This window comes from Adiantum capillus-veneris, chromosome 28 (genome assembly GCF_014529385.1).
Source record: "Adiantum capillus-veneris isolate H3 chromosome 28, ASM1452938v2, whole genome shotgun sequence".
NCBI lineage: Eukaryota > Viridiplantae > Streptophyta > Polypodiopsida > Polypodiales > Pteridaceae > Adiantum > Adiantum capillus-veneris.
Window position 1 is genome coordinate 11,850,768 of NC_140958.1, and position 13,645 is coordinate 11,864,412.

General features: G+C 46.4%; 1 protein-coding gene across 1 annotated transcript in view; it reads right to left on the reverse strand.

Annotated features, from left to right (window-relative positions):
• Positions 1–13,051: 13,051 nt before the first annotated feature.
• The window catches only part of LOC147420063 (uncharacterized), a 58,513-nt gene continuing 57,919 nt past the window's right edge, over positions 13,052–13,645 (reverse strand). The window contains exons 4-5 of the mRNA XM_086504021.1: positions 13,233–13,382; positions 13,052–13,121 (exon numbers count right to left, since the gene is read on the reverse strand). Coding sequence (XP_086360147.1) covers positions 13,052–13,121; positions 13,233–13,382 — 220 coding nt within the window. The remainder of the gene's footprint in view (positions 13,122–13,232; positions 13,383–13,645) is intronic.

Below are 13,645 nucleotides of genomic sequence, written 5' to 3' on the forward strand. Positions count from 1 at the left end.
GAGCAAAGAGGAACAATGGAAAGCGGAGAAGGAGAACATGTGGGCTGAAATCGATGCGCTCAAAGGGGAGGTATCGGCGCTTAAAAGAGCTGGCTGAAGTTAAGACAAGAGAGGAACTCGAAGAAGGAAAATTCCAGTCCTCACTTATCGAAGAGCTCCAAGTCATCAAGGAGCAAGTGCAAACAATCAAAAAGCAACGGTGGAGGTGATCACCAAGATGCAAAGAGAAGATGGATGAAGCGGAGAAGTGGATAGAGGTTGCCAGGAAAGGAAAAGTCAAGGAGGCATCAACCCTTACACCAACCATCATCAACATGACACTACAGGAGGAACAACGAAGACGCTCGCATGCCGTACATGTGAGAGCTACTTGTCTAAAAGATCGAGATAAAGTCTGAGGAAGAAGTAAGGAATCTCATGGAGTTGATGGGAATAGATAAACCAACGCATACAAAGGCATGGAGAGTCGGTAAAAGAAGTGGAGGTGTTGGAGAGACATTAAAGAAACGTGCTCTCATTTTGTGCTTTTCCACTATTGAGGCGAAGAAAGAGTTTTTGAAGAGAAGGCCCACATTAAAGAAGAATGGCATATTCGTTGGTGATGATCTCACTCTATCACAACTTGCCCACATGCAGGAAGTTATGCCACAGATTAGGGCGGCAAGGGAAAAAGGAAAAATAGCCTTCTATAGAAAAAGGAAGGTGGTCATACGCTCCACATGACGGTTGGAGACCTATGGGACCAAACTTAAAATAGTAATGTGGAATTGCAATGGGTCTTTCAAGCTTGATGTGGGTGCCTTTGAGGACAGCTTTAGAGAAAGAGATATTATATTCTATTCAAAGACTCACCACGCCCCGGGTTAGATGATGCTACATATGACTGGATATGGATGGGAGACGGCTCATCAGGTAGATGCAAGATCTCAGCATGGAAGTAGATGATCGAGGGGGGAGGAAAGATTTGCAGTTACTTGTACATATTGTTCGGAGAGACGATCGTGCCAGGTACATGTAGGTGAGATTGAAGGTTGACACAGACAAATTTCTCTACATTGCTATATGCTATTTTGCTCCAAGTGCATCAACCTATGCATCACCTAGAGGAGAGTCTCCTTTCTCTATGGTTCATGATGACATATAAGAGTTCTCTGGGAATGGGGACATCATTCTCTTGGAAGACTTCAACGCCTGAACGAGCTACCATCAGACAATCTTCTATGATACCTCGGAGGAGATGTTGAGAGAGTTGGATACCATAGACATGGGGCTGGATATACCCTCACAGGATACAAAATGTATGGAGTATGGGAGATACTTGCTAGATATGGGCACCGCACATGGGTTAGCTATACTTAATGGCTTACAGAGATTCCCAACAGCCCTCGGGTTTACTTGCTTCCCACATTGTCACGGAGCTAGTTGGGTGCATTATATTATGGCCGCGCCGAGCTTTCTTTCCCATATTGAGGACTTCACAGCTGGACCCAGCCCATTAATGTAGTAGTGGACCATGCCTTTTGAGAGTGGACATCTCCTTCCAGTTCACTATAGCTCAGAGGACATAAGCAAGAGGTCCTACAAGATATACTTTTACTTTGGACGGACTTTGTTTACATCGATGGGATTTATAGACGCCTATGCATAGAGAATCCAAGGCAACCTTTGGAGGAGCTCACCCATATTCTGACAGCGACTCTATGGGATGTGGCTAGGGAGGCCTCTATCCACGTACACAGCCCGAGCATAGACGCCGTTCTCGGACTATTCCCCGGAACAACTGGTATGATGAAGAGTGCAGAGATTTGAGAGCCCGACTACAAAGAGAGGTTTCTCTGGAAATCGTCACTCATAGACGGTCGTGCATTGCCTTCCGATGTTTAGTATGTCGAAAGAAGAGGGCATTTCTAGCTAGCCTTGAGCAGGAGTTAGACCAGCTTTTTTTGAGTTAGGATTCGGCCGAGGCTTGGCGTCTTTTTCATGAATGCTTTCCCGCTCTAGCTATTACTTCTCCAGAGGTGTGTAGCATCCCTATATACAGTGTCGGGGCATCACCACCAAGGCCATGCCCACATACCATTGACTTCTTTACAGCAAAGATGGTAAGGAAAGCCATTGACAGGATGAAGCATACGAGAGCTTATGATCATGAGGATTAGTGGCCAAGCATTTTATTCATGCCAGAGATATGCTTGCAAAGCTTTTAGCTATGATGCTCGTCCGTGCTATGGGTGAGGGCCTAGCGAGGCTTGACGTTTGTCTACCCTAAAGGTGGGAGACCTTATGGAGCCCGGGAACCACCATACTATTATGATCGGTCACACATTAGCACGGTTATACGCATCCATTCTCAAGTAGCAGCTAAACAGACGTGCAGAGAGAAAGGGTATACGAGCAACAGGACAGGCAGGTTTCAGGAGGGGTTTCTCTACTCTTGATTACATCCTGACTCTACGAGCCATTATTAAGGATGGCAGATCACAAGGAAAACAGATATATTGTAGCTTTGTGGACATCCGCAAAGCTTTTGATACAGTATTCAAAGCTAGATTGATGCGGCGATTGCAGGTCATGGGGGTACACACAACTCATTTAGGAGATTATGGCTTTATACAGATCAGTTGCGGGGCAGGAACGCACTCCCGAGGGAATTTCTACCCTTGTTCACTCTACTATTGGAGTGAAGCAGGGATGCCCGTTACCTCCTACTTTGTTTGATATGTCTGTAGATCAGGCCTCTAATTACATTACGAGACTAGGGGACACCTAGAAGGGACATGGATCCCACTTTTGTTATATGCTGATGAAATTGTGTTGATTTCTGACTCCCTAGAGAAAATACGGTGTCATTTGGATGCCTTGCATGTGTTTGCGGAGAATAGAGGATTGCCTGTCATGGTTATGGTGTTTAACACCAGACCGCAATGGGTCAGGAGGTCAGCTCCCACATTTACCTATGGGCAAGAGATCGTGGAATATACAGATGCATATACTTATCTGGGGGTAGTTTCCAATGGGCAAGTTTTTTTGCTCAGAAGAGCAGCAGAGACTAGATTGACCAGAGCCTATGCAGCCTTAGAGAGACTTGAGAGGATGTGTTCGCAGGTTCAGTTTTAGGAATCTCGAAACAAACTTTGGCTTTTTTTGGTGACCTCAGTTACGATTTATTGGGTGTTTGTTGTCATGGCAGAGTTGGCAGCACTAACGGACGGAAAGGGATGGAGAGGCCCTTGGTATCTATGATTTCTCGGATGATTAGAGCGAAGGCCTTTGTACCTCACGAGATTATTAGAGCAGAGCCAGCTGCCGCTCCGGAGGTGATTGAGGCACTTACTAGATTAGTCTCTTTCATACATAACTTGCGAGACCTTCCTAGAAATAGATATGCCCTGCTTGCTCTTGAGTCTTCTTGGTAATTGGCCTTGCAGGGAGACACAACCTGCTGTTATGGACAGATGACTACTTGGTTCTAGATGCATGGTTTTAGCATGGACACACTGCCTCCCTTCTAGTACTCTTTGGAGGCCCCCTCTCTCTCACTGTGTCACGGATGAAGATTACTAGACTTATCCGTCAGGACTTGACTCAAATGGACATCAGGAGGACTTGGATAGAGCCTACTCAAGAGTTGGGCACGAAGATGGATTTTTACAGAGAACATTTTCTTCAGCTCACGGCAGATTTCTTTGTAGTCAGGCCCTACTATATGGATACACATTTATCATATGGGGCCCTGAAACCGGTCTGTAGGGCGGTAGACTTTGGCTCTCACCCGAAACTTTACTTTAGGCTCTAGGACACAGAGAAACTTTGCAAATTAACTGGAATTAACACTTTGAACACACATGGCTTGGAAGCTAGAGGGCTCCAAGCAAACGCAGACAACCTGTTAGCCCCAAAGATTGGTGCCCCTTTCGGTATTTCTTTATTCTTATAAAAAAGGGAATAAAACCTGCGATTTCCTACAAGCTGTCTCGCATAATCCGGGCTGAATTCTTTGTTTTCTGCCGTGAAATTATGCCAGATCACCTATTTATCGATCCCCTCGCTTCCTTGGAGCTCCTCGTGGTATAAGGGACCGATGAGAGCCAAAACCCTAAACCTGCAAATTTACACAGTAGGCTGTAATTTCCTGTTCTCAGCTCCGTTTCGCGAGCCGAACGCATCCGTAGCGAGCCGTCGTACTCCCGCACCTATTGGGCTACTTGCCCTCTGAATCGGACGAGATTTCTCGCGAGAAATCTCTCCACATTCACCTATACCTGCGGGGGATTAGCAATTAGCTAATCCAATACCTGGACAAGAGGCTCTTGCCTCGGCATATGCGCATGAACCCACATAACTTTACATACAGATGAGTAGCCCTCGAGCGGGGCATCACGATTCTGTATTCAAAAGGGGGGAGAGGTGCGCGAGAGCGGAATCATCGCACTACATAGTGCATGTGAAAAGGCAAGCTTTCCATTAAAGCTTCATCACCTACACCAACTACTGACACACACTCTATAGGTCACATTCTGAAAAATCAGCCTCCTCTCTCATTTTGGGCGCCCCTCTTCAAATGGACTTGGCAAAATCATCTAGAGCCTCCAAGTGTCCACTTTGCCTCTTTTGAGTTAATTTCCTAGTACCACCGACTTATAAGTATAAGTAGGGGCCTAAATGACTGTGAACTGAGCCTAGACACCCTTTTACAACTCCGATTTCAGTGTTGGTCAGCGCGACCAACTGGTGGCGACAAGACCTTTCCATCTACGGGTGAAACTCTCGGCTGCTGGCCGTTTCACATTGGACATACAATGTCCGGTCATTTGCAACTTCAAAAAGGGGGTCCCAAAAAATAAAGAAAAATTATCAGAAAGAAATCAACAACTAAGGTTAGCAATTGTCACGTCCTCGTGACATACCCCCCCTCTTGAAATTGCAAACGTCCTCGATTGCATGCCATATATACATGCCATTGACTTCTTTACAACAAAGATGGTAAGGAAAGCCATTGACAGGATGAAGCATACGAGAGCTTATGATCATGAGCGATTAGTGGCCGAGCATTTTATTCATGCCAGAGATATGCTTGCAAAGCTTTTAACTATGATGTTCGTCCGTGCTATGTGTGAGTGCCTAGCGAGACTTGAAGTTTGTCTGCTATCGTGCTTATCTTAAGGGTGGGAGACCTTATGGAGCCTGGGAACTACTGTACTATTATGATCGGTCACACATTAGCACGGTTATACGCATCCATTCTCGAGCAGTAGCTGAAAAGACGTGCAGAGAGACATGGTTTACGAGCAACAGGATAGGCAGATTTCAGGAGTGGTTTCTCTACTCTTGATCACATCGTGACTCTACGAGCCATTATTAAGGAGGGTTGATCACATGGGAAACGGATATATTGTAGCTTTGTGGACTTTCGCAAAGCTTTTGATATAGTATCCAGAGCTAGACTGATGCGGCGATTGTAGGTCGTGGGGGTCCACACAACTCATTTGGGGGATTATGTCTTTATACAGATCAGTTGCGGGGCAGGTACGCACTCGCGAGGGAATTTCCACCCTGGTTCACTCCACTATTGGAGTGAAGCAGGGATGCCCGTTACCTCCTACTTTGTTGGTATGTTTGTAGATCAAGCTCATGCACTTCTTGAAAAGAAGTCTCGCTCATATATTTTGCACATTTTGGGTCCTTCACAAAATTGAGCATCATCTTCGTTGCATCGCCGATCAACTGGCGACGCTCCATCTCTCGCCGCTCCGCTTGAGTAGGCCGAGGCGGGCCATACTCTCTATCTGAATCTTCGTTGTGATCCTTGCCCGCATCTCCAGATGCAGAGGGAGTCGACTGATCCTTGCGTGAAGCCATAGGTGCCGCGGAAAAAAAATTGGGGATTGGATTTCCCGTAGAAGAGAAATCGGCCGTGCTTGATACCACTGTAAAAGACTTGGACACTCCAAGTCAAGAATCAATCACGAGAGCACCAAATAACCACTTCAAAACAATTCACAGATCACAATAGATTTGCACTGGCCCGACGAAGTTCCGTACCTAGAGATATTGGCGCCAAATACTGGCGCCCCTTTCGGTATTTCTTTTTGTATTAATCAGTTCAAAGTACAAGAGAGTGGGTCGGGATTCACTCTCAGACTCTGCGTACAGATACTCTGAGAAGTGAGGCCCTCACCACTAATTTAAAGGTTACAAGGGATGCCCAAAAGCAGAGCGCCAAAAGCTTCAAATCAAAAGCAATCTCTCTCTCTCACAGAGAGTGAAAACTTGAAAGCAAAAGCATTCTCTTTCCTTTCTCATTGCGTAGAGAAAAAGCAAAATTTGCGCCGCTCATCATTTTTGTTTTCCAGCGTCCGCGATTTCTAGAAATTAGGGTTTCTGGTGGAAATTAGGGTTTGCAGGAATTTTAGGGTTTTTGGCAGAAATTAGGGTTTTTGCTGTCTGCCACGTCATCACTTTGTGACAATTCCACATTGCTATTTTAAGTTTGGTCCCATAGGTTGCCAACCGTAATGTGGAGCGTTGCTATATAATGACCACCTTCCCTTTGCTATAGAAGGCTATCTCCTTTTTCCCTTGCTGCCCTAATCTCTGGCATAACTTCCTGCATGTGGGCAAGTTGTGATAGAGTAAGATCATTGTAGCAGGCTACAATGTCACTTTCACAGGACACACAGTTAGTACAGTTGGTCTGGTCTGGTTCACAGTGGATGGACTCTTTGGGCTGGGTAGTGACACATGACAGGGATACGGATGGTGGTCTAGTGGACATCGTGGCCAGGTCACCACCATCACTCATTTTGGAGATAGACTTAGGTGGCTTACATTTATGAACTGTTGGTGGCTCTTTATGGTTGGACATATGAGTAGTAGCTATTGGGTCATCATTAGTATCTTCTTTATATATGGTCCAGCGTCGTCGTCTAGAGAGCGAGTCTATACACAGCACGTCTGCACCATCCTTGCACATCTGAGCCTCGACACCCCCATTGTACCTGTGAGTTCTGGACTGCAGCTGAGTATGCTGCCTCGCCAGAGTTTGTATCAATTCTCTGAGATAGTCGAGTCCATATGTTCTGGTCTGCTGCTGTGTCTCTGTGTTGATCAACTGTTATCTATTGTTTCGTTTGTTTTCACTCTGTTTTGAGTGAGATATGATGCACATTGCATTGAGGAGCACCCACTGTAGAGAGCACGACACACTATCCGCGCTACAGGTGCTCTCATTTTTGGCACGTCCGGTGGGACCTCAACTGAAGTCTCACTCTGTTAAGGTACAAATCGAGGAGCTAGCTGGGTTTTACCTAGCCTCGCCTACTTCGCCTTCCACAATGCAGCTTGCTGGTCTGGTCCAGTTTCACCGTAGACAGCTTAGTCTAGCTGACCTAGTCTCTCGCCTTGCTGGTCTGGTCCTCTCTCGCCTTGGTCCAACCAGCTCTTGTCCTCGTGTAGTCCTTCCTCGCCCTGTCCAGCCAGGTGTCTAGTCACTCGCCTTCGTCTAGTAGAGTCTAGACCGGTGTTCAGCTAGTGAAAGGTCTTCTTGCCGAAAGCTTGATTGGGTTTGTGATTATTGCATGACACATACAAGGCGGTCATTAGAGTGTCAAAGCGCACTACTGAGTCCTCTGAATTACTACCATAGAAGACATCAACCCTTGGTACCTAGTAGAAGTCCACCAACCTCATCACCCATACCTCCACATACGGCATCATCCATTCCTCCATCTGGTTCTACATCCTCCAGTTCATCGTGCCCAGTAAAGCTCTCTCCCATTTTGTTACAACAAGCTATTGAGCAAGAGGCTCTTGAACAAGAGGCCATGGAGACGTTGACCAGTGTTTTGGCCAAGGTAAACATCAAGTTTCCTACTTTCAAGGGACTCTCCTCAGAAGATGCAGACGACCATGCAAGGAGGTTTTTTTCTCTCTGTAGAGGTTGTGGTCTTAATAGAGAAGATGCTTATTTGGTGTTGTTTCCATCAACCTTGGATGGTTAAGTAGGCAAGTAGTACAGTCAGTTTGCAGAGAATCACTTTGCAACTTGGGCAGCTTTAAGACAACAATTCTGTGCATGCCAGGTGGCTTTCAGCAAAAGGTTTTGGATGAGTTGGCCAACATGGTGCTCCAGCCAGAGGAGACTTTTGCAGAACTCATGACTAAAACCAAGTCTCTGGTTGCCAAGCTTCCTCAGCAACCAAGGGAATTTATGGTCAAGAAGTGGGTAGAGAAAGCTCTTCCAAAGACTTCTCAACAAAAACTAAGAGAGAATCTCCGACCTGATGCCACCTTGATGGAGTTTATTGCGGTTGCTACTAGGATTGAGGGGGCAAGGAAGCTGTTTACCGACTCTTCTCAGGTAGAGACTGCCTCTGTATTCTTGGAGAGTCCATTTGACCCTTTGACTTCTCTACGTAGGGAACTTGAATCCCTAAAACTACAACTCGCTCTTCAAGAGGAGAAATCAATCTCTCTTAGACAGGAAAAGCCCCCACATCACGAGGCTTTGGATCAAATCAAAAGAGAGCTAGAAGAGCTTAGCTCTCTGCAGAAGACTAAGGCTATGGTATGGTGCAGCTCATGCTGCTCTCTAGGACACCCTCCACAGGATTATCCCCTTCGGGTTTACTGCCACCTTTGTGAAAAGTTTGGTCATGAGGACAAGGATTGCTACTACCTCAAAGGATTGCGACAAATACAACAAAGTGGTCAAACTCTTCAACAAGGGCCAACACCGGCATCCAATATGGTTTCTCTCTGTGGCCATCCACACCACATGCCACCTTTATTGACAGCCCCTCCTATGCAAGGTATGCAAAGTACTTTTCCCTCTCAGAGCTTTTATCATGTCCATGCTCCCTCATCCCCTCAAAACTTCTATGCCTCCACCTCCAACTCCATGCACCAGGAGCAAGGACCACCTCGCCCTTCAACTCGCCCATTGAATCGGCCCATTTTGTGCTATAGATGCGGGGAATATGGTCATTACCAAAGCAAATGCCCCCCTGCCAGAAGGGTCCCCTCCTTGCCGTCATTGCCCTGAAACGAAGGATCAGTACAGTAAGGATTTCCCTAAACTTCGTGCATCCACGACTTCGAACCCAAGTCAAAGCCAGAATGAGTTTACCTTTCCCATGCTCAATTTGATAGCAGTTAGCACCACTCCTTAACCACCCCTTTCCGCCCATGTGGTTACCACCCAAGAGAAGTTGCAGTTGGTAGAGGAGCCAGCGGGTGTCCTCACCCGGGCCTAGAGAGACACTCTCGGTCTTAGTATTCCAACACGCTCAATTCCCCCATACATTCTCCCAACAGTGGATACCCTACCTTTAGCTGCTGACAAGCCATCACCCAGTGGTAAGCAAGAATCCAAATCTTTGCTCTTTGATATTAATGAAGCCTTCTTGGAAGCAGTGGCTGATCCACAGCAGATCAAGGTACCAGAAAAGACACTGCAAGAAAAAGAAAAGCCTACAGCAGTGACAATCTTGAAGAACACCTTACAACAAGTGTCGCTATATGACATGCTGCGGCTAGATGCGAGTTTTCGAAGTGACACCCTTACAGTTATTCAATCACTTTACCCTGGAGCAGATCCTAGTGGCGGGCACCTCCCAGTGCAACCATCCGAGTCCTATATGATATCCCCTCAAGGATTATAGAAGCCCTCGTCTCACCGTGTCCGTCTTGGGATAGCAATTTTCGGGAGTAATTGTGGATGGTGGATCTGGCATCAACATGATGCCTGAGTTCACTATGATGGCTTTAGGTCTGAAGCCTACTCGACCTGCCCCCTTCACAGTAACATTGACCGACCAGAAGACAGTATACCCTATGGGCATAGTGGAAAAGGTGCCTCTGTAGGTACAAGATTTCACTTTTAGTTTGGATTTTGTTGTGGTTCGTCTTCCACAGGTGGAGGGCGGATTTCCCTAGCTCATCGGTAGACCATGGTTGCGGCACATGAAAGCACTGCATGATTGGGGAAATGACTCAATGTGGATACATACTTCTGGCTCCCAAATGAAACCCATTAAACTTGAAGGAGGTGTGGATACAGTGGTGCAACATAATTCCCTGTCAATAGAATCAAACTCTGAATGAAATCAGCCTACTCTACCTGACGGGTCAGAAGAAGATTTGCTGGATTGGTTGGAAGCTACCAAGTCTATGCCTTGTTATGAGGTCTCTATTCAATCTTTGCCGAAGGATGCAACAAGTGTGGAGGTCACGAGTGTGGGGGTTGAATCTGATGCACTAGCCTTGAACAAGCTTCCACGCCGTACATTCCAAGCACAAAGTACGTTTTGGATTGTCTTCAGTTTTTGCTTCTGCCTTCTGACAATCCCTATGTGGTCTTTCCTCACCCCTCTTCACCTGCTTTCCACGACTCTTGTCTCTGCCCACCCTCCACACATCCTACCCCTCCCTCTCTCCCCTCTCGCCCCTATCTAGCTCTTCCCTCACCCCTACCCACCCCCTCACTAGCCCTCGCTCCTACTTCTCTCTACTCACCCCTCACTACCCCCTCGCCCCTATCTAAGCCCCTCCTCCTCGCCATTATCTAGTCCCTCCCCCTCGCCCCTATCTTGTCCCAACTCGCCCCCCCTCACCAGCCCTTGCCCCCCCTACCCCCCCTCACCCCTATCTTCTCCCAATTCGTACCCCCTCACCAGCCCTCACCCCCTCCTAACTCACCCTCGCCCCTATCTTCTCCCCCTCGCTCCCCTACCTACCCATCGACCCCCCTACCCTTCCCTCGCCCCCTAACTCACCCTCTCAGTACTGTCCATTAAAGCATGGCAAGTAAATCTTCGGTTTTGACTGGATTTGGCAAGCAGCTCATCTGTGTTCGAGCAGAGAAACCTCCCCCTCCAAGTGTCGAATTCTCTCGCCAGCTGCAATCATTTCTTGCGGTCCTTGGTCTCGAGCTTCAATGAGTTGACTTTCTCTTCCTTGCAAGTAATCAGAGCATGATTTAACTTCAAGTTTTCAGCCTCTTATGCATGTTTCAGTTGAAAGAGAGTTTAACCTGTCATTTACCACCCTCTCTTCAGCTTCCAAAGCTTTTGCCTTCACAAGCAAGTCAGAGACCTCAAAACTTAAGTTCAGTAATCTTCACTTCATCCTCACCTGATTTGGCAATCAAGACCTTTTTCTCATCCTCTAATGCTGTGATCCTCTTTTTCAATTCGATGGAGCTAGTTGCATCAAAAAGCATGTGCAACTCCTTGTCTTTACATCGGGGTGAGAACCATTTTCCTCTCACTATGGTTATGGAGGATAAAGATGCGAAGGATCCAAACCGAGCATATCTCTTTGCTATGGAGCCTCATTCTGTTTTGCCAATTGGGATTCTTGGACTATGCAATCATATTGGGTTCCTGCCTATTCAAAGGCTTAAGGCGTTGGCAAGCAGTGCAATGTTTTTAACTCCACTTTTGAGGCATGTAAGGTCATGGTTGGGCCTAGAATCTGCTTCAAGAAAGATGTACAGATGCGGTACCTAGTGGTTTTCTTTCACAGTTTTTCAGTATTTCCTCTCACCGAGACGGTGAACGGTCTTGTGGCGGGCAACCTGTAGCAGGCTACAGTGTCACTTTCACAGGACACACAGTTAGTACAGTTGGTCTGGTCTGGTTCACATTGGACGGACTCTCTGGGCTGGGCAGTGACATGTGGCAGGGATACGGACGGTGGTCTAGTGGACATCGTGGCCAGGTCACCACCACCACTCAGTTTGGAGATAGACTTAGATGGCTAACATTTATGAGCCGTTGATGGTTCTTTATGGTTAGACATATGAGTTGTAGCTGTTGGGTCATCATTAGTATCTTCTTCATATATAGTCCAGCATCGTCGTCTAGAGAGCGAGTCTATACACAGCATGTCTGCACCATCCTTGCACATCTGAGCCTCGACACCCCCATTGTACTCGTGTGTTCTGGGCTGGAGCTGAGTGTGCTGCCACGCCAGAGTCTGTATCTGTTCTCTAAGATAGTCGAGTCCATATGTTCTGGTTTGCTGTTGTGTCTTTGTGTTGATCAGTTGTTATCTATTGTTTCCTTTGTTTTCATTTTGTTTTCAGTGAGATGTCACGCACATTGCACTGAGGAGCATCCCACTGTAGAGAGCATGACACACTATCCGCGCTTCAATCATCACCAAGGAATATGCCGGACTTCTTTAATGTGGGCCTTCTCTTCAAAAACTCTTTCTTCGCCTAAATAGTCAAAAGCGTCAAATGAGAGCACGTTCCTTCAATGTCTCTCCAACACCTCCACTTCTTTTACCGACTCTCCATGTCTTTGTATGTGTTGGTTTATCTATTCCCATCAACTCCATGAGCTCCCTTACTTCTTTCTCGACTTTATTTCGATCTTTTGGACAGGTAACTCCCACATGTACAACACGTGAGCGTCTCCGTTGTTCCTCGTGTAGTGTCATGTTGATGATGGTTGGTGTAAGGGTTGATGCCTCCTTCCCTTTTCCTTTCCTGGCGACCTCTATCCACTTCTCCGCTTCATCCATCGTCTCTTTTCATCTTGGTGATCACCTCCACCGTTGCTTCTCATCCTCTGATTGTTTGCACTTGCTCCTTGATGACTTGGAGCTCTTCGATAAGTGAGGGCTGGAATTTTCCTTCTTCGAGTTCCCCTCTTGTCTTAACTTCAGCCAGATCTTTTTTAAGGGCCGATACCTCCCCTTTGAGCGCGTCGATTTCAGCCCACCTGTCCTCCTTCTCTGCTTTCCATTGTTCCTCTTTGCTAGCTTGCTTTTGGAGGAAACCTGCCTTTTGCTCCATCCAACCATCCATCTCGGCTTTCCACTCTTTCATCTCTTTCTCCATCTCTATGAGCCGTTTGTGTGTGAGCATGAAAGTCGCCTTCAAGGTCCTTGGGTGTGTTTTGTTATGTGGCAAAGCCACCATCTTGCGCAATGTGTGTGTGTGTGTGTGTGTGTGTGTGTGTGTGAGAGAGAGAGAGAGAGAGAGAGAGAGAGAGAGAGAGAGAGAGAGAGAGAGAGAGAGAGGAAACTACATTTGGAGAGTCTACTGCTCGTCGAGAATCACAAATCCAGGAGCACCCGGACGGAACACCACCTGCGGAACTGCACCAACTCTGCATACAATAATAAAATATATCAAAAGTAGTGTTTGACATTTTTCCATGTGTGAAAGAAAAAGAGGTGTAATGACCATAAAGAAGTGTGAAATAATAGCAATATCATACCTTGGTGTGTCTGCTTGCAAATACAGCTCTTCCCGAGCTGCCCATCTTGCTTTTATCTCGTCCAAAATCTTGACATAGTCTTTATGATTTTGGACTGCTGCAATGATGTGGAAGTGATGTAACACCAATGGATCCTCCAACAAAATGTACCTAACAATATCAACAAGGTCATACAATCAGTGGCCTACCATGGGACAAAATATGAGTTGAATAGTTTTTGAATTTTTTTTTTTTTTCTCAATAAGTAAAAGGGCAGATCCTTCATAGTGCTATGTCCTTTAAAAAGGGAAAAAATAGGCTTCCTATCATCACATCCAAAAGCAATAACAATTAGAAACCTAGCATATTGTGCTGCATTAATGTATTACATTATGAGTATGATCTATGAGCTATAAGAGAAAATTTTCCATCGT